At 43.3% G+C, this 27148-nt stretch overlaps 1 protein-coding gene across 5 annotated transcripts in view; it reads left to right on the forward strand.

The window, feature by feature from the left end:
- PRLR (prolactin receptor) overlaps nt 1-27148 on the forward strand; it is a 196592-nt gene that overhangs the window by 147520 nt on the left and 21924 nt on the right. For all 5 annotated transcript variants that reach the window (XM_025270634.3, XM_025270633.3, XM_025270635.3 and 2 more), the window contains exons 3-5: nt 20187-20303; nt 23059-23191; nt 25095-25264. In XM_025270634.3, coding sequence (XP_025126419.3) covers nt 20234-20303; nt 23059-23191; nt 25095-25264 — 373 coding nt within the window. In that variant the 5' untranslated portion in view covers nt 20187-20233. The remainder of the gene's footprint in view (nt 1-20186; nt 20304-23058; nt 23192-25094; nt 25265-27148) is intronic.

Genomic DNA, 27148 nt, shown 5'->3' on the forward strand with positions numbered 1-27148 from the left:
CTGGCTTACTTCACTCTGTATAATAGGCTCCAGTTTCATCCACCTCATTAGAACTGATTCAAATGTATTCTTTTTAATGGCTGAATAATACTCCATTGTGTATATGTACCACAGCTTTCTTATCCATTCATCTGCTGATGGACATCTAGGTTGCTTCCATGTCCTGGCTATTATAAACAGTGCTGCGATGAACATTGGGGTACTCGTGTCTCTTTCCCTTCTGGTTTTCTCAGTGTGTATGCCCAGCAGTGGGATTGCTGGATCATAAGGCATGTCTATTTCCAGTTTTTTAAGGAATCTCCACACTGTTCTCCATAGTGGCTGTACTAGTTTGCATTTCCACCAACAGTGTAAGAGGGTTCCCTTTTCTCCACACCCTCTCCAGCATTTATTACTTGTAGACTTTTGGATTGCAGCCATTCTGACTGGTGTGAAATGGTACCTCATAGTGGTTTTGATTTGCATTTCTCTGATAATGAGTGATGTTGAGCATCTTTTCATGTGTTTGTTAGCCATCTGTATGTCTTCTTTGGAGAAATGTCTATTTAGTTCTTTGGCCCATTTTTTGATTGGGTCATTTATTTTTCTGGAGTTGAGCTGTAGGAGTTGCTTGTATATTCTCGAGATTAGTTGTTTGTCAGTTGCTTCATTTGCTATTATCTTCTCCCATTCTGAAGGCTGTCTTTTCACCTTGCTAATAGTTTCCTTTGATGTGCAGAAGCTTTTAAGGTTAATTAGGTCCCATTTGTTTATTTTTGCTTTTATTTCCAATATTCTGGGAGGTGGGTCATAGAGGATCCTGCTGTGATGTATGTCAGAGAGTGTTTTGCCTATGTTCTCCTCTAGGAGTTTTATAGTTTCTGGTCTTACGTTGAGATCTTTAATCCATTTTGAGTTTATTTTTGTGTATGGTGTTAGAAAGTGTTCTAGTTTCATTCTTTTACAAGTGGTTGACCAGAGTTCCCAGCACCACTTGTTAAAGAGATTGTCTTTAATCCATTGTATATTCTTGCCTCCTTTGTCGAAGATAAGGTGTCCATATGTGCGTGGATTTATCTCTGGGCTTTCTATTTTGTTCCATTGATCTATATTTCTGTCTTTGTGCCAGTACCATACTGTCTTGATAACTGTGGCTTTGTAGTAGAGCCTGAAGTCAGGTAGGTTGATTCCTCCAGTTCCATTCTTCTTTCTCAAGATCGCTTTGGCTATTCGAGGTTTTTTGTTTTTCCATACAAATTGTGAAATTATTTGTTCTAGCTCTGTGAAGAATGCTGTTGGTAGCTTGATAGGGATTGCATTGAATCTATAGATTGCTTTGGGTAGTATACTCATTTTCACTACATTGATTCTTCCAATCCATGAACATGGTATATTTCTCCATCTGTTAGTGTCCTCTTTGATTTCTTTCACCAGTGTTTTATAGTTTTCTATATATAGGTCTTTAGATTCTTTAGGTAGATATATTCCTAAGTATTTTATTCTTTCCGTTGCAATGGTGAATGGAATTGTTTCCTTAATTTCTCTTTCTGTTTTCTCATTATTAGTGTATAGGAATGCAAGGGATTTCTGTGTGTTGATTTTATATCCTGCAACTTTACTATAGTCATTGATTAGTTCTAGTAATTTTCTGGTGGAGTCTTTAGGGTTTTCTATGTAGAGGATCATGTCATCTGCAAACAGTGAGAGCTTTACTTCTTCTTTGCCAATTTGGATTCCTTTTATTTCTTTTTCTGCTCTGATTGCTGTGGCCAAAACTTCCAAAACTATGTTGAATAGTAATGGTGAAAGTGGGCACCCTTGTCTTGTTCCTGACTTTAGAGGAAATGCTTTCAATTTTTCACCATTGAGGATAATGTTTGCTGTGGGTTTGTCATATATAGCTTTGATTATGTTGAGGTATGTTCCTTCTATTCCTGCTTTCTGGAGAGTTTTTATCATAAATGGATGTTGAATTTTGTCAAAGGCTTTCTCTGCATCTATTGAGATAATCATATGGTTTTTATTTTTCAATTTGTTAATGTGGTGTATTACATTGATTGATTTGCGGATATTGAAGAATCCTTGCATCCCTGGGATAAAGCCCACTTGGTCATGGTGTATGATCTTTTTAATGTGTTGTTGGATTCTGATTGCTAGAATTTTGTTAAGGATTTTTGCATCTATGTTCATCAGTGATATTGGCCTGTAGTTTTCTTTTTTTGTGGGATCTTTGTCAGGTTTTGGTATTAGGGTGATGGTGGCCTCATAGAATGAGTTTGGAAGTTTACCATCCTCTGCAATTTTCTGGAAGAGTTTGAGCAGGATAGGTGTTAGCTCTTCTCTAAATTTTTGGTAGAATTCAGCTGTGAAGCCGTCTGGACCTGGGCTTTTGTTTGCTGGAAGATTTTTATTACAGTTTCAATTTCCGTGCTTGTGATGGGTCTGTTAAGATTTTCTATTTCTTCCTGATCGAGTTTTGGAAAGTTGTACTTTTCTAAGAATTTGCCCATTTCTTCCTCGTTGTCCATTTTATTGGCATATAATTGTTGATAGTAGTCTCTTATGATCCTTTGTATTTCTGTGTTGTCTGTTGTGATCTCTCCATTTTCATTTCTAATTTTATTGATTTGATTTTTCTCCCTTTGTTTCTTGATGAGTCTGGCTAATGGTTTGTCAATTTTATTTATCCTTTCAAAGAACCAGCTTTTGGTTTTGTTGATTTTTGCTATGGTCTCTTTTGTTTCTTTTGCATTTATTTCTGCTCTAATTTTTAAGATTTCTTTCCTTCTACTAACCCTGGGGTTCTTCATTTCTTCCTTTTCTAGTTGCTTTAGGTGTAGAGTTAGGTTATTTATTTGACTTTTTTCTTGTTTCTTGAGGTGTGCCTGTATTGCTATGAACTTTCCCCTTAGGACTGCTTTTACCGTGTCCCACAGGTTTTGGGTTGTTGTGTTTTCATTTTCATTCGTTTCTATGCAAATTTTGATTTCTTTTTTGATTTCTTCTGTGATTTGTTGGTTATTCAGCAGCGTGTTGTTCAGCCTCCATATGTTGGATTTTTTAATAGTTTTTCTCCTGTAATTGAGATCTAATCTTACTGCATTGTGGTCAGAAAAGATGCTTGGAATGATTTCTATTTTTTTGAATTTACCAAGGCTAGCTTTATGGCCCAGGATGTGATCTATCCTGGAGAAGGTTCCATGTGCGCTTGAGAAGAAGGTGAAATTCATTGTTTTGGGATGAAATGTCCTATAGATATCAATTAGGTCTAACTGGTCTATTGTATCGTTTAAAGTTTGTGTTTCCTTGTTAATTTTCTGTTTAGTTGATCTATCCATAGGTGTGAGTGGGGTATTAAAGTCTCCCACTATTATTGTGTTATTGTTAATTTCTTCTTTCATACTTGTTAGCATTTGTCTTACATACTGCGGTGCTCCCGTGTTGGGTGCATATATATTTATAATTGTTATATCTTCTTCTTGGATTGATCCTTTGATCATTATGTAGTGACCATCTTTGTCTCTTTTCACAGTCCTTGTTTTAAAGTCTATTTTATCTGATATGAGTATTGCTACTCCTGCTTTCTTTTGGTCCCTATTCGCATGGAAAATCTTTTTCCAGCCCTTCACTTTCAGTCTGTATGTGTCCCCTGTTTTGAGGTGGGTCTCTTGTAGACAACATATGCAGGGGTCTTGTTTTTGTATCCATTCAGCCAGTCTTTGTCTTTTGGTTGGGGCATTCAACCCATTTACGTTTAAGGTAATTACTGATAAGTATGAACCCGTTGCCATTTACTTTATTGTTTTGGGTTCGAATTTATACACAATTTTTGTGTTTCCTGTCTAGAGAATATCCTTTAGTATTTGTTGGAGAGCTGGTTTGGTGGTGCAGAATTCTCTCAGCTTTTGCTTGTCTGAAAAGCTTTTGATTTCTCCTTCATACTTGAATGAGATCCTTGCTGGGTACAATAATCTGGGCTGTAGGTTATTTTCTTTCATCATTTTAAGTATGTCTTGCCATTCCCTCCTGGCTTGAAGAGTTTCTATTGAAAGATCAGCTGTTATCCTTATGGGAATTCCCTTGTGTGTTATTTGTTGTTTTTCCCTTGCTGCTTTTAATATTTGTTCTTTGTGTTTGATCTTTGTTAATTTGATTACTATGTGTCTTGGGGTATTTCGCCTTGGGTTTATCCTGTTTGGGACTCTCTGGGTTTCTTGGACTTGGGTGATTATTTCCTTCCCCATTTTAGGGAAGTTTTCAACTATTATCTCCTCAAGTATTTTCTCATGGTCTTTCTTTTTGTCTTCTTCTTCTGGGACCCCTATGATTCGAATGTTGTAGCGTTTAATATTGTCCTGGAGGTCTCTGAGATTGTCCTCATTTCTTTTAATTCGTTTTTCTTTTATCCTCTCTGATTCATTTATTTCTACCATTCTATCTTCTAATTCACTAATCCTATCTTCTGCCTCTGTTATTCTACTATTTGTTGCCTCCAGAGTGTTTTTAATTTCACTTATTGCATTATTCATTATATATTGACTCTTTTTTATTTCTTCTAAGTCCTTGTTAAACCTTTCTTGCATCTTCTCAATCCTTGCCTCCAGGCTATTTATCTGTGATTCCATTTTAATTTCAAGATTTTGGATCAATTTCACTATCATTATTCGGAATTCTTTATCAGGTAGATTCCCTATCTCTTCCTCTTTTGTTTGGTTTGGTGGGCATTTATCCTGTTCCTTTATCTGCTGGCTATTCCTCTGTCTCTTCATCTTGTTTAAATTGCTGAGTTTGGGGTGTCCTTTCTGTATTCTGGCAGTTTGTGGAGTTCTCTTTATTGTGGCGTTTCCTCGCTGTGTGTGGGTTTGTACAGGTGGCTTGTCAAGGTTTCCTGGTTAGGGAAGCTTGTGTTGATGTTCTGGTGGATGGAGCTGTATTTCTTCTCTCTGGAGTGTAACGAAATGTCCAGTAATGAGTTATGAGATGTCTATGGTTCTGGGGTGACTTTGGGCAGCCTGTATCTTGAAGCTCAGGGCTGTGTTCCTTTGTTGCTGGAGAATTTGCTTGTTATGTCTTTCCCTGGAACTTGTTGGCCCTTGTGTGGTGCTTGGTTTCAGTGTCGGTATGGAGGCGTTTGATGAGCTCCTGTCAATTAATGTTCCTTGGAGTCAGGAGTTCCCTGGAGTCAGGGATTGGACTTAAGCCTCCTACTTCCAGTTATCGGTCTTAATTTTACAGTAGTTTCAAAACTTCTTCTTCTATACAGCACCACTGATAAAACATCTACGTTAAAGATGAAAAGTTTCTCTACTGTGAGGGTCACTCAGAGAGGTTCACAGCGTTACATGGAGAAGAGAAGAGGGAGGAGGGAGTTAGAGGTGACCCAAATGAGATGAGGTGGAATCAATAGTGGAGAGAGTGGGCTAGCCAGTAGTCACTTCCTTATGTGCACTCCACAACTGGACCACTCAGAGATGTTCACGGAGTTATATAGGGAAGAGAAGAAGGAGGCAGGAGACAGAGGTGGCCCGAAGGATAAAAGGGGGAAATGAAAAGGCGGGAGACAGATCCAGCCAGTAATCAGTTCCTTAAGTGTTCTCCACCGTCTGGAACACACAGAAATTCACAGAGTTGGGTAGAGTAGAGAGGGGTTCGGGAGGAGATACAGGTGACCTGGTGGAGAAAATGGAGAGTCCAAAGGGAGAGAGAGCAGTCAAGCCAGTAATCTCGTACACTAGTGAAAAATGGGTCCTGAAGATTGGGTTCTTAAAGGTACAAAATTGGTAACAAATACATAAAAACAAAAATTAGAAATCTAGAGTAGAGTTTGGAATTTCAAAAATGCGATGTTAATGAAAAGGAGAAGGAAAAGAAAGAGAGAAAAAACGAACAAAGAAAAACAAACAAGGTCGTGAAAGTAATAAAGAAACTACAGGTACAAAATTGATAACTAATACCAAACAGCAAAAATTAAAAATCTAGAGTAGAGTTTGGAATTTCAAAAATACAACGTTAAAAAAAAAAAAAAAAGAAGAAGAAGAAGAAGAAGAAAAATAAAGAGAGAAAACAAACAAACCAACAAAAACAATGTCGCAAAAATTATACAGAAAATACAGGTACAAAATTGATATCAAATACCAAAAAGCATAAATTAAAAATCTTGAGTAGAGTTTGGAATTGCAGATATACGATGTTATATAAAAGAAGAAGAGAAAGAAACAGAGGAAAAAAAAAGTCACAGCAATTATGAAAAAAACTATAGGTACAAAATTGATAACATATATCAAAAGGCTAAAATTAAAAATCTAGAGTAGAGTTTGGAATTTCAAAAATGCAATGTTAAAGAAAAGAAGAAAAAGAAAAAAGAAAAAAAAAAAAAAAAAAAAAAAACCACGGTCAAAAAATTATAAAATATATATATGAAGTTTGCTGAAGAAGAAAAAAAAAAAAAAAATAGGGTCTTTTTTTTTTTTTTTTTGCAAAGTAATAGTTATAAAAGTGAAAATTAAAGGACAATAGAGGACTTAAAAAAAATTTTTTTTAATTAAAAAAAAAAAAAGAAAGAAAGAAAGATTGATCGTAAAAATAGTAAAAATATATCTAGGTCTTTCTCTGGTTTTGTTGTGAGTATTGTGGGTTCAGTTCATTTTTGGCAGTTCCTTAGTCCGACTTATATTTCTCAAGATCTATAGGCCCCTTCCTATGTAATCCGTAGTAACCACAGGGTTTTAATCTATGGCCAGTAGCTTCCAAGGCGTTTCCCTCTGTTATAGCTTCTTCTGTTTGCTGGTCTCTTCAGTGTCTGGTTCCCGCCCTGACACAAAGGGGACGGTGGAGGACCCTATTTTTTTTTTTTTTTTTTTTTAATTTAGGCTCACTTGTTCAGCCGCGCTGTGGGGAGGGAGGGAGGGATGCTGCAAACAGATAACACTGGCGTGCGCTCGCAGTGCCTCAGCCACACTGGGTCTGCCCCCGCTCACGGCGCGTGTAACCTCCCTGCCCACACTGCTTGGGCTCTAGGTTGTTCCGCCGGGAACAATCAGAGGCCGGCCCTGGACTGAGCTCCCAGGTCCAAGCCGCTCAGGTTCAGGCACTCGGGTAGTCCTCAGAGGCGCAGACTCGGTTGGGCCTGCGTTTTGTGTTCTTCCCAGGTCGAGCAGCTCAGGTGATGAGGTGTTTGGCGGGCGCCAATGCTGCGACTTATCGCCTCCCTGCCACTCGGTTATCTGGGTGTAAAACCGGCGCACCTTCTCAGGCAGATGTTGACCGTCCAGACCCCCAAGAAGTTTTAGTTAGCAAAGAAGCCTGCTTACAGTTTTATAGATAGTGTCTCTCTGGGGCTGCGATTGCCCCCTTCCGGCTCTGGCTGCCTGTCACCGGAGGGGGAAGGTCTGCAGCCGGCTATCTCTGTTCAGTCCTTTGTTCTGTGCGCGGGCCTGGCGGTGTCTTAGGTTAGGGCTGGCTTTTCGCGTGGTAGATATCCCACAGTCTGGTTTGCTAGCCCAAATTATTTCGCTCAGATAGCGCTCAGGACATTCGGGCCAGATTCTTACTCTAAGGGACACAGCCCGTGCCGCACTTCCCTGCCCAGCCCCCGCTTGCTAATGCCGTGTGCAGGCGTCTGCGCTGCTTCTCCGCTGGGGGAGTTACCGTAGGGCTCACAATCCGCGATTTTTAATTGTTTATTTTTTTTTTTTTCCCCTCCCTTTTATGTTGCCCTCTGTGCTTCCAAAGCTCGGCACAGATTCGGCAGTGAGAGGGTTTCCTGGTGTTTGGAAACTTCTCTCTTTTTAAGACTCCCTTCCCGGGACAGAACTCCGTCCCTCCCTCTTTTGTCTCTTTTTTGTCTTTTATATTTTTTCCTACCTCCTTTCGAAGAGTTGGGCTGCTTTTCTGGGTGCCTGATGTCCTCTGCCGGCATTCAGAGGTTGTTTTGTGGAATTTACTCGACGTTTAAATGCTCTTTTGATGAATTTGTGGGGGAGAAAGTGTTCTCCCCGTCCTACTCCTCCGCCATCTTGGCTTCTCCTCCTCAAATAAGTTATCTTATTACTCGGCCTTAGCCAGGCTGCTTGGCTCCCTGACATAATTCAAACTGATCTTCCGGTTGAATCCCACTCCTCTTCCTGTCATGTGGTTGCGCCACTTCCAGCTCCACCAATGAATCTCCTTCAGGGTGGAAGAGGACACAACCATGATTTTCTCTTTAAATGACTGAGGGGTTTTAGGGGATTTTTCTGGGAATATGCAGGAATCATGTGGTAGTAAATGCTCACCTGTTCTGGGCTGGGAGTGGGAGGAAGGGGGCTGATTTGAGCTGTTATTACTAATCTGTGTGGGCCTTCCCAGATGGCTCAGTGGGTAATGAATCTGCCTGCAATGCAGGAGACACCAGTTCAATCCCTGAGTCAGGAAGATCCCCTGGATGCGGGCATGGTAACCCACTCCAATATTCTTGCCTGGGGGATCCCGAAGACAGAGGAGCCTTCTGGGCTACAATCCATAACGTCACAAATAGTCAGACACGACTCTACAGACATGACTGACTGAGCACACATGCACGCACTGGTCTATGTGCTTGCACGTGCACATTACACAGGGCTGAGCATATTTTGAAGGGGAAGTGAGCCAGATGTGAAAACAGCTAATAGATTTACTGAGAAATGAGGGAATGGAGGAAATGGGGAAGTGTGAAGCTTTTGCAAATGTGCAGAGATTAATTCTAACTGATATCAAAAATGCAGAGAGGTGTTTTCCCGCTCTCTAGGAATGAGAGCAATCAGACCAAGAGGAACCAGGACCTTGAAACCAATCAGTCCTCCAAGAAGAACAGGAGAGTGGACAGACAGTGAGAAGGACAGCCGGAAGGCAGATAGGTGACCAGCTGAGCTGCGAGGAGGCAGTATGTGGGAATTCTGCCAGAAAGATGGTCTGGTCACACACCGTGGATACTGGGGCCAGCAGAATGTGGGATGCAGGCCAGCCCTAGGAGTCACTGGTCCATTATCTGTGACTCTTCATGCCCACTGATCTGGGCATTGAGCAGAGAATCAGTCTGAAGGGCCTGGTTTGGGGAGAACTAGGGTCTTGACCACTGACCAGGCAGGATCCCAGCACCAGGAATGGAACCCAATGCAAGCCTTCCCTGGGCTTCTCTCACAGATGGACATTCACCCGATAACTTCCTGGTAGAGCTCAAGTGGCTCCCCACTGTGGAGAGCCGTGGGCAAGGTGGCCGGGCAGGTCAGGGCATGCTCCAGGCTGAGTGAATAGACCCAGGCTGAAAAGGTTCTATCAGAGAACCCCAGGCGACCATGGGAGGCACAAAAACAAGGGTCAATGTGAGCTGAGTTCTTAGGTTATGGTTACTGGGGTTTTTTGTTTGGTTGGTTTTTTGTTTGATTTGATTTTGGTTTCTGTACCATAATAAGAAAGCTAACCTGTTAAGCAACTGGAGGTCTTGCTAACCTTAGATTGTAGACGTCAACAGGAAGTAGGAAAATAATAACCCCACAGCCTCAACTGTCAGAGGCAGCAATGAGGGCAGTCTGACCAGGGTTCTGAGGAGAGCAGGGTTCAGTCAGCACAGACAGGAAGGCAGATGAGAGGAAAGAGAAGAAGGAAGGGAGCTGGGATCCATGACGTCTCCCCCATACAAAAAGGTGTCTGCAAACCTGCATTAAGCTGGCCTGAAAGTTTTGATGCTTCCCTGTGGCTCAGATGGTAAAGTGTCTGCGTGCAACGTGGGACACCCAGATTTGATCCCTGGGTCAGGAAGATCCCCTGGAGAAGGAAATGGCAACCCACTCCAGTCCTCTTGACTGAAAATCTCCATGGACGGTCGCCTGAGGAGCCTGGTAGGCGACAGTCCATGGAGTCACAAAGAGTCGGACATGACTGAGCGATTTCACTCACTTTTAAGCCCTCCTCTTACTTGTGGGGACTCCGAGCCTGGGGAGGTGGAGTTAGGGGTGTGCTGCTTCAATGCTTAACAAGTGTTCTCCCAAGAAAAAGTAAAAAGAAGGAGAAAAAAAATTCTGATTTTGCCAATTCCCATCATATAAGTGTGGGAATTTATACAATGGCTGCTCTGACTGATTTCAAGCTACCAACCTGAAGCCCACTGGCTTACAGCATTCCTGAAAATGTAACAGTTGCTCCCTGGTGTGAACCTCCACCCCTGAGGGATAGTCCCTTAGACCTCATAGCCCTTCTCATAAGAAACACTCAGTTCAATGCAGTCCTTTTAGGAAAGTGCCCTTTCCAAGCCCAGAGGATGGAGGAAGATGCAATCCTATCTTCTAACCAGTATCTGCCTTCCCTAGTCCTTTATGCTAGAACTGAGGCTTCGTAAGAATCATCTTAATGTTTGTTTAAATGCCAGTTCTGGTACCAACTGGCAATCAGATAAATAATCCCTGAAGATCACATGCACCAAATAATGATTATAGACAACCATGTATTATAAAGTTCAGAGTTCCTAAAAGACTAGATTTTAATTGTTCCCATCACAGGAAAGAAATTATTGGTTTGTGACTTGATAGAGGTTTTAGCTAATGCTGCACAATTATGTCATGCCCTCCTAAGTCACTTCAGTCATTTCCAACTCTGCGACCCCATGGACTGCAACCTGCCAGGCTCCTCTGACCTTGGGATTCTCCAGGCAAAAGTACTAGAGTGGGTTCCTGTGCCCTTCTGTAGAGAATCTTCCCAACTCAGGAATCGAACCCACATCTCTTACTTCTTCTGCCTTAGCAGGCAGGTTCTTTACCACTAGTGCCATCTAGGAAGCCTGCTACACAATTGTATTCCAATACAATTTTTTAATTTACAAAAGTACCACTTCCTAGGTCTCACCCTCCAAAAATGTCAACCCATTATACCTGGAATGAGCAGTGGTTCCCAGGAGAGACTCTGGAAGCAGTGCCAAAGAACATCCACTGCTCTTGAAGGACCAGCCCTAGATTCCAGCAGCACCCTGAATCAGAGCAGGGTTTGGGAAGGGGGAGTTGCTGAAAGAACCATTTACTAGAAAGAGAGAAGGTAGGGTCCACTGCTCCTTTGCAGCCATCAGAAGTGAAAAGCTTAACAACCGCAGATCGTGGAGCCCAACTGCAGAGTTCCTTTCCCTCCATCCACTGCTTGCTGGCTGCATGACCTTAGAAAACTCATGGAGCCTCTCTGGGCCCCAGGTCCTCATCTGTGAAATGGATGTATTCATAGTACTTACACCTCAGTGCCTGGCATGTAGTGCATCCTACATGAGGGTTTGTCAATTTTATCACCATGCAGTTCTGAGCACACTGGGGGCTTTTAAGATAAGGTTGGTGGTTTAAACCATTTACCCCCATGAGCTTCTCTTTCCTCACCTTTAACTTGAGAGTGGTGAAGTAGTGGTGGGAACAATAATAGCTTTCCTGCCCACTGCACAGGATTATTCTAAGAAGAAACTAAGACTGTGAGGTGAAAGTGCTTTAAAATCTATAGATCACCATGTAAATGTTTTGTCATTTTGTCTTTGAGGCTGTTAATTTGAGGCAGGACTCCCAGTCTACAGACTGGGTTCCCACTTCTGCTGTGCTGCCTGCACTATGTGATGGTGGGCAGAGCCTCTCTGAGAGTTGGTTTCCTCTCCCATCCAGGGGAGCCTCCCAGCAGAGGCATAATATGTGTTAGGTGGCATTAGTGGTTCCTGGCACTGACTTTATATTAAAATCATCTGGAGGGCTTTGTTAAAATGTCCACATGCTTGTGGATCCAATTCTGAATCGATCAGAATTTCTTGGGACAAGATGTAGAAGTTAATAAGCTCCCTTTGTTGTTCAGTTGCTAAGTCATGTCCGACTCTGTGACTTCATGGACTGCAGCACACCAGGCTTCCCTGTCCTTCACCATCTGCTGGAGTTTGCTCAAACTCACGTCCATTGAGTCAGTGATGCCATCCAACCATCTCATCCTCTGTTGTCCGCTTCTCCTTCTGCCCTCAGTCTCTCCCAGCATCAGGGTCTTTTCCAATGAGTCAGCTCTTTGCATCAGGTAGCCAAAGTATCAGAGCTTCAGCTTCAGCATCAATCCTTCCAATGAGTATTCAAGGTTGATTTCCTTTAGGATTGACGGGTTTGACCTCCTTGAAGTCCAAGGGACTCTCAAGAGTCTTCTGCAGCACCACAGTTTGAAAGCATCAATTCTTTGGCACTCAGTCTTCTTTATGGTCCAACTCTCACATCCATAAATGGCATCATTGTTCTAATGAGAATCTAATGGCTCCCTACATGGTTCTAATGTGAGTCCTGGATTGAAAACCACTGAAATCTGTGGAACAGCTCTGTAAACTGTAAAACATAATGTACAATTTGTGTATTTTTTTTTATTGTTAGTTGATGATCTTGTGGGGAACTAGTTCCTCTGAAAGTCAGGCCAAAGGGCATTTTCCACCATCTGTCTGAAGACTGCATTGACGGGAGAATTGAAACTCATGCAGTTCATGTTCTTGCCTTCAAGCCAAGGAGGCTAAATGAAAACAAGCCTCTCTCAGATCAAAGATCCTGCTGGGATGTTGGGGCCAGTGAGTGGTGTTGGCTTAATTGGATTTGGAAGCCAAGCCTCCAGCCGTGGGGAAGCATTCAGTATTCTGTTTTATTAAAGTGACTGCTGTGCAAAGGCATGTGCATCACCCTGTGGCCATTGAACCGATCAGGTTAAGGGCCAGAAGGTCTTTCTGTGTGAGTCCCCAGATGTGATTCCAACCCTTAACTTGGCTCCAGTTGGCACAGTTGCAATGTCTGTCCATTGTCTACCTCTTTCAGCACATGGCCATGGCCATGCCCCACACATCCCCTCTGCTTAGATGCCTCTTTACAGACAGAGTGTTCAAGATGTTCTGAGATTCACAAGAGAGGAGGGAGAGGGTGGCTGGAATCAGAGGTGGACATTTTTTACTAGTTTCTCTACCATTTCTAGTAATGTCTACACCACTGTGATATTCGGACTAAACTGCTGAGTTCAACTGGGATGGTCATTTTATATAGAAGTGATTCCCTTATGGAAGGTGCCAGATGTTCCCCACCAAAGGGTATCTCAGGACAAGGGATGAAATGACCACCTGTTTGAGAAGCAATAAAATGGAAACTTGATCACTGCAGAGATTAAAAAATAATAACAATAATGGGTGACATATGAGCAAGAGTCTGGCTTGGAAAGTTCACAGACTAATGTGTAACTCTGATTTCTGGGCTATGGACTGATAAACTTCGTTGCTGTGGGCACACGTTTGCACTGAACCCAGGAAGAACTGGAACCTTCATATCCTCACACCCTTGGGCCAGGACTGCATCCCTAACACTCAACGTCTGCATTTAAGAGAAGCTGCTATGTGGTCCTGAAAACCTCTTCAGGTTCCCCTGTCAATGACAGGACACTAAATTCACTCCAAGTCCAGAGTTTGTTAGTACTACCACAGGACCAGTTCCTCTGTCTGCAGAATTTCCTCCTCTATCTTAGATTCTTGTTCTGCTTTTCCAATTTTAAGACTTCATAATAATAAGTGATTCACTTATTCTACAGATATTGACTATTGATTTGGACACATTTTACTTTCTTCAGTTCCAAAATTACCACTGACAGTGACTGCACCCATGAAATTAAAAGATACTTGCTCCTTGGAAGGAAAACTATGAGGAACCTAGACAACATATTAAAAAGCAAAGACATCACTTTGCTGATGAAGGTCCATATAGCCAACGCTATGGTTTTTCCAGTAGTCATGTATGGATGTGAGAGTTGGACCATAAAAAAGGCTTCAGTTCAGTTCAGTCACTCAGTCGTGTCTGACTCTTTGTGACCCCATGAATCGCAGCACTCCAGGCCTCCCTGTCCTTCACCAATTCCCAGAGTCTACTCAAAATCATGTCCATTGAGTCGGTGATGCCATCCAGCCATCTTATCCTCTGTCGTCGTCCCCTTTTCCTCCTGCCCCCAATCCCTCCCAGCAACAGAGTATTTCCCAGTGAGTCAACTCTTCGTATGAGGTGGCCAAAGGACTGGAGTTTCAGGTTTAGCATCAGTCCTTCCAAAGAACACCCAGGACTGATCTCCTTTAGGACGGACTGGTTGGATCTCCTTGCAGTCCAAAGGACTCTCAAGAGTCTTCTCCAACACCATCGTTCAAAAGCATCAATTCTTTGGCACTCAGCTTTCTTCACAGTCCAACTCTCACATCCATACATGACCACAGGAAAAACCATAGCCTTGACTAGATGGACCTTTGTTGGCAAAGTAATGTCTCTGCTTTTGAATATGCTATCTAGGTTTGTCATAACTTTCCTTCCAAGGAGTAAGCGTCTTTTAATTTCATGGCTGCAGTCACCATCTGCAGTGATTTTGGAGCCCAAAAAAATAAAGTCTGACACAGTTTTCACTGTTTCCCCGTCTATTTCCCATGAAGTGATAGGACCAGATGCCATGATCTTCGTTTTCTGAATGTTGAGCTTTAAGCCAACTTTTTCACTCTCCTCTTTCACTTTCGTCAACAGGCTTTTGAGTTCCTCTTCACTTTCTGCCATCAGGGTGGTGTCATCTGCATATCTGAGGTTATTGATATTTCTCCCAGCAATCTTGATTCCAGCTTGTGCTTCTTTCAGCCCAGCGTTTCTCATGATGTATTCTGCATATAAGTTAAATAAGCAGGGTGACAATATACAGCCTTGACATACTTTTTTTCCTATTTGGAACCAGTCTGTTGTTCCATGTCCATTTCTAACTGTTGCTTCCTGACCTGCATATAGGTTTCTCAAGAGGCAGGTCAGGTGCTCTGGTATTCCCATCTCTTTCAGAATTTCCCACAGTTTATTAGTTTATTGTGATCTATATAGTCAAAGGCTTTGGCATAGTCTTAGCACCAAAAAATTCATGCTTTCAAGTTGTAGAGCTGGAGAAGACTCTTGAGAGTCCCTTGGACAGCAAGGAGATCAAACCTGTCAATCCTAAAGAAAATCAACCCTGTATATTCATTAGAAGGACTGTTTTTGAAGCTGAAGCTCCAATATTTTGGCTGCCTGATGCAAAGAGATGACTCATTGGAAAAAACCCTGATGCTGGGAAAGATTGAAGGCAGGAGGAGAAGGGGGCAACAAAGGATGAGATGGTTAGATAGCATCACTGACTCAATGGATATGAATTGGAACAAAGTCTGGGAGATAGTGAAGGACAGGGTAGCCTGGTGTACTGCCCTCAATCCATGGGATTGCAAAGAGTCGGATACAACTTAGCAACAACAGCAGCAACAACAGAGCTTATATAATGGCCCTAATCTTGAGCCTGGTGTGAAATAGCTAATCAATCCCTCCTGCTGCTTGCTCCCCCCACCCTGAGCAGATTATCTCCTCTGTTTTCCAAACTAAATGTTGGCATTCTGTATTAGAAACAAAAGCCAGATTCCTATAAATCAAAAAGTACTGTGGGGTTCTCACCATGTTCTGTTAGCCTCAGGCCATCAAACAGGTAGAGCTGCAGGCAGGTAAGGAGACCCAGAGTGTAGAGGACCTGACCCAGCAGACCCCAAAGGAAGCAACAAACACAGTTCCTAACATTTCAGACCATGAATGGATGCATTTAAAATTTGTTGCAAGAAATGAGATGGTTTGCTTTTTTAGGACAAGACAGGCATTTGAAACTTAATTTGCATTTATAATCAAGATGTATGGCATCTTGATTATAAATCTTGTATCCTAACCATTAAAGGCAGAGAACAGAAAGTTGGGAAGGAACATAAAGCAGGTATAAGGTATGTGGGTCTCCTCTGCCATCAGAATCTTGATAAGTCTTAGCAAAATTCAAAGTTTATCAAAAACTGGAAACCTCAAATATCCATCAGGAGTAGAATGAGGAAATAAACTGTGGTCTTTCTTCCAGTGTAATATGAAGATGAATGATGTGAACTAAAAATGAATTTTTAGTAAAACTCCATGTAACAACAAGGATGAATCATACAACAATGTGAAATGAAAGAAGCCAGACACGCACAGTCAAAATACGCATGTTGTATGATTATGTTTCTATGAAGTCCAAAAGTAAGCAGAACTAATCTTCAGTGTTAGAAGTCAGAAAACTGGCTCCTCTTGGAAAGGGCTGGGTAGAGATGGGGAGGAGGCACTAGGGGAATTTCTAGGATGCTATTAGTGATCTGTTTCTTGACCTGGTTGTAACATATACGTGTCTGTCTTGTGATAATTCATTGAGCAGAATACTTTTGATTTGTGCATTTCACATTTGTGACAGTCCTTCAGAAATTCAAATCTTGGATGGGGCCCTGCTTGTCTGTGGTAATTAGGCTTGCAAGAGGTCCTCCGAACCCCTGCCCTCCATGCTAGGCCCATTTCTAGAGTCAGGGGAGCTCAGCCAAAAATCTGAATAGAACATCAGAGCAACAGTGACAAATGAGGCAAGACAAGGTGAGAAATTGTGTTTGCCTCAGAACCACCTGACACCAGGTCTTGGGAACAAGTCCCACAAAAGTGTAGCACTGAGATTTCTGGCGTTTGGGTTGGTTCAGGGGCTGGATGAGCTAGAATATGCAGATAGAGTCTACCTACGGTAGAGAGTGAAAGCTCAGGTCTGTTATTTTTAACTCTCAGGAGACCCTCCTCCCCCAGCCTTCACTCCTACAACTGCTCTCCCTGCTGTGGACAGTGGAATCTGCCCAGTCTATGGGACTGTGGCTCTGATTTTGCATCAGAGAGAGTGGGTCTTGTTTCTCAGAAGAGCAAGTGGCCAGGGCAAAAATTGCCAGCCTTGGAACTTCCCAGTTGGTCCAGTGGTTAAGAATCTGCCTTCCAGTGCAGAGGATGAAGTTTCCATCCCTGGTTAGATAACTAAGATCCCCTGTGCTGCAGGGCAACTAGGCCCATGCACCCAAATAAATAAACATTAAGGAACAAAAACTGCCAGACTGCTTTCTCAAGTTTTGCCCTGTGTAGATGAGACTTGGCTTAATGGGAAAGGTGAAGAAGGGAAGCTTTCCAGGCTTAGCATTGATGCACAGAATGAGGAAGAAGTGGGAGGGTGGGGTTCTACCACAGTGGGACATAGCACGGTGACAAGGGATATTAGATAATGGGTGGAATATAAAGATAGTAGAATCTTTGAGGATTTGGAAGCAAGGAAGCCAAAGCAGTTTGTCATGGGCAAGGCATGAGGGTGCTGACTTGCTACAGACCTGCTTTTCAGTTTTCATTCTTGAATTTTTAAACCAGTCAGACTCAGAGAGCTATTGAGAAATGAAGCCAAGATCATTGTTCTCCGGTGGTGGTGTGAGGTTCACTTTTTCCTAGTTGAACTGCCAACATTTGGAGCCATTTACCACTATAACCATCACAGCAAGCAGTCTGTGGACACTCTGGATGTTCCAGCCCAAGTTGGAATGAATAATCTTGATCAAGATCCTGCTTGCAATGGGGAAGTGAACTCAAACAAAAAAGTTTTAAGTTACCTACACTTTTTCATTGAAGTATAGTTGGTTTACAAATGTGTTAGTTTCTGGTGTACAGCAAAGTGATCCAGATTTTAGATCTGAATATAATATCTGATCCAAACATTCAAATATTGGGGTGGGGGGGTTCTCTTCCATTATAGGTTATTATAAGATATTGAATATAGTTCCCTGTACTGTATAATAGGACCTTATTGTTTATTTTATATATAGGAGCATATATCTGTTTATCCCAAACTGCTAGTTTATCCCTTCCCCACTCACTTTCCCCTTCAGTAACCGTAAGTTTGTTTTCTATGTCTGTGAGCCTATTTCTGTTCTGTAAATATGTTCATTTGTATCAGTTTTTAGATTCCACATGTAAATGATATCATATACTATTTGTCTTTCTTTCTCTGACTTACTTCACTTAGTATGATAATCTCTAGGTCCATCCATGTTATTGCAAATGGCATTATTTCAGTCATTTTTATGGCTGAGTAATATTCCATTGTGTATATATACCAGATCTTCTTTATCTATTCATCTGTCCATGGACACTTAGATTGCTTGCATGTCTTGTCTATTGAATATAGTGTTACAGTGACATTCGGGTATATGTATCTTAGATAAATGCCAAGGAGTGAGATTGCTGAATCATATGGTAACTCTGTTTTTAGTATGAGACAAAATTTATCCCCAGCCTGGTGTTCACCAGTCATAAAAAAATGGTCCGTGCACAGTGGGAGATGTGCCTAGTGCAGGAAGAGACCACAGTAGGAGATCAGGTTAACGTTCAGCATAGCACCCTTAGAAGTGGGCAGTTGGGATTATCTTTCTCTCTGAAGGTTTACTTACCCCAGCACTGTGTTTGCCCTGCTGGAGAGTAAGATGCAGAGTAAATTGGGAATCATTATTGAAACACAGTAATGGGACCACAATGAGAGTGTCCAGTTCCCAGACACAGGGGTTTCAAGAAAGCAGAAGTGCACATGGCTGCTCACCAGATTCCAGGATATCGTAGGAATAAAATGCTTCCTGAAAGCACTTTTATTGGAAAATGTTATTTAGGAGAGTTTCAAGTTTATTTTAGAACTTTTTCAGTCAGTGGGTAGCACACCCATCCCCAGGCCAAGCTGAGATCACCAGATGTGCAGGACAAAGAACTCTTCCAGGTCTCAGTGGACCCAGTGAAGCTGGATTAGGGAGAACAACAGTGTTTAAGATCCTCGGGGGCAGGCATGGCCACTCTGCTGTCTCTCTGCTTCATAATTTCTCAACTTCTACCCTTTCTGCCTCCTGTTCCATTTTCCAGTTCTCTCTCTGCTTCATAATTTCTCAACTTCTACCCTTTCTGCTGCTTTCTTTTTCCTGTTCCATTTTCCAGTTCCAATCCCCAACATAAAACTCTGAACCTGTATTGTCACTGAGAATTCTATTTCTGAGTATGTCTCAAGTTCTTCTTGAAAGAACTTCAAGAAGTTGTTTGTTAGGTGGTGTCTGGCTGGCAGATGGAGATCCACTCTCTGACCAGGAGGAGTTGGTAAAGCCTGGTCTTTTCAAGGCTCATCAAACAGTCTTCAGTATTTTCCAACATCCCTGGATGGGCAGCCTTGCTCCTGCATGCCCTTCCCCCGATTAAAAAAAAAAATGTAAAATTTAAAGGTTTAAGTCATGGGCTTCCAAGAGTTTATACTTACTTCATCAAATCTATTATTTTCCAAGAGTTGTTTGGAGTCCAAAAAGGCTAATTAGTCTTTTCCAAATGTCTTTCAAAATCCTTTCTTCTAAGAAGGACATTTAGAGGCTTTGAAAATTGTTCCAGGGGTAAAAATAACATTAATAATAAATTTCTCAAAACTCTCAACCCCTGCAGGTTCAAAATTTGCTTAATTCTTCAAATGCAAGGGACTTTGAATTATTACTGGGATTTGTCATTTCTTGTTTATGGGGCTTTTCCAAAGGGGTAAGAGTCATCACGTGGAGGTCCGCTAGAGTTCACTACATGTCTCACAGCCTTGCGCATGACCCAGGACACTTCCAGAGTCTTCCGAAGCAGAACCTTCAAGAGAGCCTTTCCCCTCTTTCTTGGTGGCATCCATGGGGCCAGGTGGAAGTTAAACTGAAAGCATCGACTTTTTGGCCTACCTTATTTTTGGCTAGTAGATCAAAGCCCTCCCAGAACAATTCAATTGTAGGGCATACAATCTGTATCACATAAAACAGGTGATCTATTATTGGGTGGCTTCACTGGTGGCTCAGACAATAAAAAATCTACCTGCAATGCAGGAGACCTAGTTCCAACCATGGGTCAGGAAGATCCCCTGGAGAAGGGAATGGCTACCCACTCCATTATTCTTGCCTGAGAAATCCCGTGAACAGAGGAGCCTGGCAAGCTACAGTCCATGGGGTTTCAAAGAGTCAGATATGACTGAGCAACTCACACTGTGGGGTGCAAAGAGAACAATTTTTCCTTAGGGTGTGTGCAAAGGAGCCCTTTGTGCTCGGCTGACCTTGAACGTTGTCTTCGGATGACCTCTGGTGGTGGAATTTTTCCCAGCGTATGCACAGCGATGCTTCTGAGCCAAGCTATACTTGGTACATTTTCCTACATTCCTTTCCTCCTGTTTTGTTATGCACATTCAGCAAGGAGCAAGAATCAGTTGCCAACACTCAGAATAAAGTGGTTCATGTGCCTCACCAGACTTTTGCCATTTCAAAAAGTTGCCTGTGCCTTCTCTTTCAGTGAACCTCTGATATATTTATTTCCTGTGGAAAGAGGAAGGAGCCAACATGAAGGAAAATGCAGCATCTAGAGTGGTTTTCATTTTGCTACTTTTTCTCAACGTCAGCCTTCTGAATGGTAAGTAAGAGACTGTCCTGTTCTTTTTCACTCCCTGGGGTATTTGTACGAGAGGAGGGGAGAATCCATCACAGTCCCTTTTGCAGCGCAATTACAGGAAATGAAAATGTCCATGGCATTTGCTTCTCTTCAATTATTTACAATATTATAGGGATTAAAATGAAGGCAAAAATTAATGCAAAAGACTGGATGCAGTTAATGCCACATCCTGTCACCATGCTCTGACTTCCATCCTCATTCTGGGAATGCAGAGAAACAACTCTGCCAGGGACATATCACAGTTTCAGTCCAGGTTCTGTCCCTTACTGGCTGTGCAACCTTGAGCCAGTTAACTTAGTTCTCTGGATTTAGACACTTTCAAAGTGAGGATAATGATGTTTCCTCCACCTCAGATGAAAAGCTGTGTGAGAAAAATCTTTGAAAACCTGTTAAGAAATCTAAGGGGATTGCTGTTACGTGGTGGAAAACAGGAACACCCAACTCTATTATGCAGGAAATGAAATTTACAACTAGACTAGCATGTGTGAGCCTGTGTGTGTACATTTCAATGTGTCTACCCGTGTCTATCTGTAAGTGTGAATACTTGTGTATATCTCTGTATCTATTAGCTTCCCTGTACATACCTGATTGAAAATGCTTCTCTGTGTGTACCTATATGCATACCCATTTGTGGGTGCATATTTCTGCATATGTACCTATGTGCGGACCAGTATCTACTTCTATAAGTATGCAGCTGTGTATATTGTTCCTCTGTGATCTGTGGGTGTGTTTCTGATATGAGCTCTTCTGTTTGAGCATGTGTGTGTTGGGGGTGGGAGGTACCTCTGTTGTTGTCCCTGTGTTTGTGTACATTTTACAGGGAAAGTGAGACCGTCCATTCATTGTAACCATCTCTTCTAAAGTGGGTGAAAGAAACCTTTGACTAATTACAGTTTCACAGCTTTACCCTCCTCTCTTGAGTTTTCTTGAGGTACTGTTAATAACCAGTGAAATGTGAGAGAGAGAAGCTTTCAGGAAGAGAAAAAGGAATGTGGAGATTGGTACAATCCATATGGAAACTTTAAGTATTCAAATAAGCCCCAAATAATCAAGAGTTGCCTTAATTGACTTCTAAATATGCTCATTATTGAGCTGTAAACTTTGTGTGTTTTTTAAAATATAAGCTTTTCCTTCCACCTCACACACTCCTCCCTAGCCACAAGAAAAAACAAACAAAAAATCACTTCACCCTGTGAAATTTTCCTGAAGAAATATTCCCTAGAGGTCGAGCAACATTCCAAAATGGGCAGAGTTAAGCCCAGACTGGCTGGCGTGGACGGTGTTCAGGGGATCTAAGAGCTGGCTGGGCTCCAGCTGACTCAGCCTGGGGACCTTGGCCCAGCCTTGTATCCCATCATCCCATTCCATTCAGTTCTTCTTTCTGGCCGGTTTTGCCTAGTGCCCTCCTTCCCACCGGTGTCCTCCTCTGAACTCGTTCGTCCTGATGCTGCTTTGCTAGCAGTTCTAGCTCAGGAGCCAGCCTGAGGGATGAAGGACAAGGGTGGAAGAAAACAGACAAGCCCCCAAGGTTCAAGGATCGCCTCCTGGAAGCGCCCCTCTCTGCTCCCGATTTCCTGAATGAAACACCACCTGCGATTACATGGCTGGGGATAGAGGGACTCTTTCCCTCCCCAGACCTGACAGATAAGGAACAGAAGAGGGTGCCAGCTCACCAAAAGCTTCAGGGGCTAGGCAACTTGAAAACTTCATCCACATTGGGTTTTCCACATCACCTCTTTCAGCCCCACTAGCTTCCAGCTGGGACTAGATAAAGATGGTAGCTCCTAACTGGGAGAACAGCTACCCACTCAGCCGCCTCTAGGAGCTCCCATGCCTCCTACCCCCCAAAAGGGCCAAGAATTACAAAAGAACCCTTTGCCATCTCACCACATAAAGACCCAGGGAGAGAGGGGAAAATATATACAAAAAGCGGACTGAAAACCCAGCTTCAGAAGTGGAGACAGGGAGGATGGGAGCCACGCTGTGAGACTGAATCATAGGTCAAAGCTGAACAGAATCAAGGAAGAGTGAAGCAGTAAAGTACGGGATGGAGAAGATGGGGGGAGAAGCAGCTAGAGGGGAAGCCTGGGTAACACAGTGAAAGAGCAAAAGAGCAGAGAATTGGGTTCACTATGTGGGAGTGGCAGAAAGATGGGGGTCAGTGAGCAGAGGGGAGAGGTCCGGGGAGCATTGGATCAGCAAATGATCACAGGATGCTTGTGTCTGAAGGCGAATTCTTTTTAAATGATCACCCTGGTGCTGTGGGCACATATCCGCTCCACAGACACTGTGGGATTCTGGAAGGGCCAGATCCTGCTCAGTCCACGTGTACCCCTCGCACCCTTGCTGCTCACCATTGGTGCAATGTTACAGTTAGTCACTGATCCTAGGTTGCTGGTATCTCCATCTCACAGTACACGCACACACACCCCATCACAAAGCTCTCTCTCTCTGAATCCTGCCAACTTCAGGGCAGCCCACAGAAGAATGCTGCAGGATGCTGACATCTTGGCACTTCTGAGTCCCACCTCCCACCCCTAGGCCTACTCTCCCTGAGACCTCATCACTGGCCTGGCCCCATCTACCTGCTTCTGTCACCAACAGAATGGCCAAAGAGTTGAACAGACCTTAACATTGACTCCAGTACCTTCTGGCAACAGAATGGTCACAGAGTTGAATGGACCTTAATATTGACTCTGGTGCCTTCTTTTTCTAGGACAGTCACCTCCTGAAAAACCCAAGCTCGTTAAATGTCGGTCTCCTGGAAAGGAAACATTCACCTGCTGGTGGGAGCCCGGGGCAGATGGAGGACTTACTACCAATTACACGCTGACTTACCACAAGGAAGGGTAAAATGTTCTCTTCTCTCCTGGCAAACGCCACATGGGTGTCCTCGCCCTCCAGGCCATAGGACCACTGACCCTGGGTTAATTTCCATGTTTCCCTGAATGGACACTGATAACCTCCCACTACTGGGGGCAGGGACTCTAACGTCCATGTCCACATCCTCCTCCTAATGTCCCAGCCAAGCTCCCACGTGTCCATAAACTCCACCACCAATGAGGTGACACCAATCCATCCGTGTTACCGTTGCCTGTCGTAAGCTTGAGTTGTACCCCAAAGTCACGTATAAGTGTTTCCAAAGTTAATTTTGGATGCTTATCTATTGAGCTTCTGCCAGTTGTCATTTTTTTAATAATCATTGCTTTTTCAATCTAAGAGTATTATTATGTAATCCTTGACAACTCTGGTACATTAGCTGTTTGAACTTGTTTCACATGCAAGAAAATAACAAGCCCTACAAGGAAAGGAAGATGAGGTTTTTCCCTAGGAAATCCATGGACCCATGATCTCCCAGATTGGGTATTGGGAGCTAAAAAATTGCAGTGCAAACTCAACAGGGCCATCTCTGGGCAAGGAGTTCATCACAGTTAGAGTGAGACCCTCCTGGAAATCCAGGGATGGCTGTATATCCTTCCCACTGAAGAAAACATTTACTGGAGGACCAGCTGGCCTGCCTCCCAGTGACTGCGCTTAGTGGTACACAAAGCTGACACCCCCTGTGAGACTCAAAGGGGTGTCAGACACACAGCCCTCAGGAGCTCAAAGCGGCAGCATGGTGAAACAAGCCTGCTCACCTGTGTGACAAGTCTTGCGTGGAGCCCCCGGGTCTACATGTGAGCAGCCTGAGGAGCCTCTGGGACCTGAAGTAGCTCCTTTCAGAGTCACTCTCCTCTGTGGCTACCTGAGTGTAATTGGAAATATACTGCAGTTTGTATCCCCTTTCAGCTTTTTTAGTGACATGTAATTCAACACATTTGTGCAATAACTGCTGCCTTGGGCATGCCCGCCTCCACTCCACCCTGGTTTGTATGATGCAAGAGAAACTCCTGAGGTGACCCAATGGTAATTTGCTGAGGATGGCGGTGCCTTGGCCATGGAAAACTCAAGTGTATGTTGGCAGGGGGCGTATAGCACAAAGTCCACAACAACCTGTAGACAGGAAGGGTTGGTAAGAAACAGAGTCACTGGGGCTCTGACGTGAGTCCTCCACCCCTTCTCCAGCACTTCTTCCCTGAGTCACCCCTCGCTGACATGGACAGGGTCGAGAAGCTTGGGGAGCCCTTCTCCAGCTCTGCTTTTTGCTTGTCCCTCCAAATTCAGTGATATTGATGTACTAGGCTCTTTGCTGCTGCTGCTGCTGCTAAGTCGCTTCAGTCGTGTCCGACTCTGTGAGACCCCATAGATGGCAGCCCATCAGGCTCCACCATCCCTGGGATTCTCCGGGCAAGAACACTGGAGCGGGTTGCCATTTCCTTCACCAATGCATGAAAGTGAAAAGTCAAAGTGAAGTCGCTTAGTCGTTCCCGACTCTTAGCAACCCCATGGACTGGAGCCTACCAGGCTCCTCCGTCCATGGGATTTTCCAGGCAAGAGTACTGGAGTGGGGCTCTTTATACCACTTTAAAAAAACTAGACTCTTTATACCACCTTCTTGGTGGTGGTAGTTTAGTTGCTAAGTCATGTCCAACTCTTGCGACCCCATAGACTATAACCCACCAGGCTCCTCTGTCCATGGGATTCTCCAGGCAAGACTACTGGAGTGGGTTGCCATTTCCTTTTCCAGGGGATCTTCCTGACCCAGGGATCGAGCCCATGTCTCCTGTATTGCAGGCAGATTCTTTACCATTGAGCCAGCAAGGAAGCTCCATACCACTTTCTTACTGACTCCTAATATGTTACTTGTTGCAGAGAAACACTCATCCATGAATGTCCAGACTACAAAACCGGGGGCCCCAACTCCTGCTACTTTAGCAAGAAGCACACCTCCATATGGAAGATGTACATCATCACAGTAAACGCCATCAACCAGATGGGAATCAGTTCCTCGGATCCACTTTATGTGGACGTGACTTACATAGGTAAGGGGAAGCGGGACAGGTGAAGAATGTGTTAATTTGATATGAATCTACCGAGAGTTAAACTCAGTTTGAGTCTCCTTGTCTTAGGGATGGATCCCCGAAAAGAAAGATGAAAAAATTCACAGTATCCTCACCACCTGAGTGTTTTAAACCCATTTGTATTCCTGACAGTAAGACAGTAAAGATCACTATGCCTTCCCTTGACCCTTCTTCCCACTCCCTTGCACCCAGAAGCAATGCTCTATTTAGCTTCCCTTTTCAGTCCTTCTCTCCAGCCCATCCCCTGCAACCAATGTCCCCTTCCCTCCTGGCAAGCTGGGGTTTCCTTTCTGAGATTTCGCTCCCTGAAACACACTGCTTCGTGGAGTAGCAACTCTTAGAAGACACTCATCTGCTTCTCCACCCACAGGAATTTCTCCAGCTGCTTTGCCCCAAATTCAGTTCTCAATATGCATATGTTCCTCAGCAACTGGAGCTATTCTTCTCAAAATAAACTACTTGGGGAGTAAATAGTGCTACTTGAACAGAAGGCTGAAGTGCAAGATCACAACCATGAGGTTTGGAGAACTCATGAGTGAAGTAAAACAAAAATCTGTCTAAGAGCTGCTGCTTGCTTTGCATAATCAACACTGAGCTTCAGGGCGATGAGGCATAACTGCAGTGGCCTCTGTGGTTTGGTTGTTGTTGTTGAGTCTCTCAGTCATATCCGACTCTTTGTGACCCCATGGACTGTATCTCACCAGGCTTCCCTGTCCTTCACTATCTCCTGGAGTTTGCTCAAACTCATGTCCATTGAGTCGGTGATGCCATCCAATCATCTCATCATCTGTTGCCTGCTTCTGCTCCTGCCCTCAGTCTTTTCCACACGGGATCTTTTCCAATGAGTTGGCTGTTCACATCAGGTGGCCAAAGCACTGGAGCTTCAGCTTCAGCATCAGTCCTTCCAGTGAATATTCAGGGTTGATTTCCTTTAGGATTGACTGATTTGATCTCCTGGCAGTCCAAGGGACTCTCAACAGTCTTCTCTAGCACCAAAGTTCAAAGGCATCAATTCTTCGGCTTTTGGTTGAGTAGCGATGACAAAGGGAATCTTAGGACAAGAGATGGCTTGGCCAGGACTGGATTCAGCCTTCCTATTAGGTTGCCTAAGGAGTAGCTAATTAGGTTCAAGGTTACCGAAGTCTTCCTGACTCACCTAGCACCAACGGAAAAAGAAAATCAGGCTACGGCTCTCAAGTATTGGGCTATATATCATCCCATTGGCATATTATCAGTGGTTGATCCTTAAAAACTGGAAAAGCTTCTAACATCAGCTAGTAAGCATTTCAATACTATCTCTTCCCCCCACCCAGCAAGTGATTACAGTGAGCCTGGGGGTGGAAATAGAATTTAATCTTAGCTTAAGAAAATCAAAAAGTAACACCACTTACAAATAGGAATAAAATTAATTCCATTCATATAAATAGACTTAAGACATGAAGCCTTTAAAATGCTAAACGCCAAATAATTCCATTTTCATAGGCTCTTTATTTTTTTACTGGAGTGTAATTGCTTTACAGTGGTGTGCTAGCTTCTGCTGTACTACAGAGTGAATCAGCAATAATTATACATGTATCTCCCGCATCTTGAGCCTCCTCCCACCCCACCCCACCTCTCTGCATCATCACCGAGCCGAGCTCTCCCACTGGCTGTTTTACACAGGGTGGTGTGTATGTCAGTGCAACTCTCTCAGTTTGTTCCACCCTCTCCTTACCCCGCTGTGTTCACAAGTCCATTCTCTATGTCTGCATCCCTATTCCTGCCCAGAAAAGAGGTCCACCAGCACCATTTTTCTAGATTCTATATATTTGCATTAATGTTCAGTATTTGCTTTTCTTTTCTCTA

The sequence above is a fragment of the Bubalus bubalis genome, chromosome 19, assembly GCF_019923935.1.
Source record: "Bubalus bubalis isolate 160015118507 breed Murrah chromosome 19, NDDB_SH_1, whole genome shotgun sequence".
NCBI classification, from domain to species: Eukaryota; Metazoa; Chordata; class Mammalia; order Artiodactyla; family Bovidae; genus Bubalus; species Bubalus bubalis.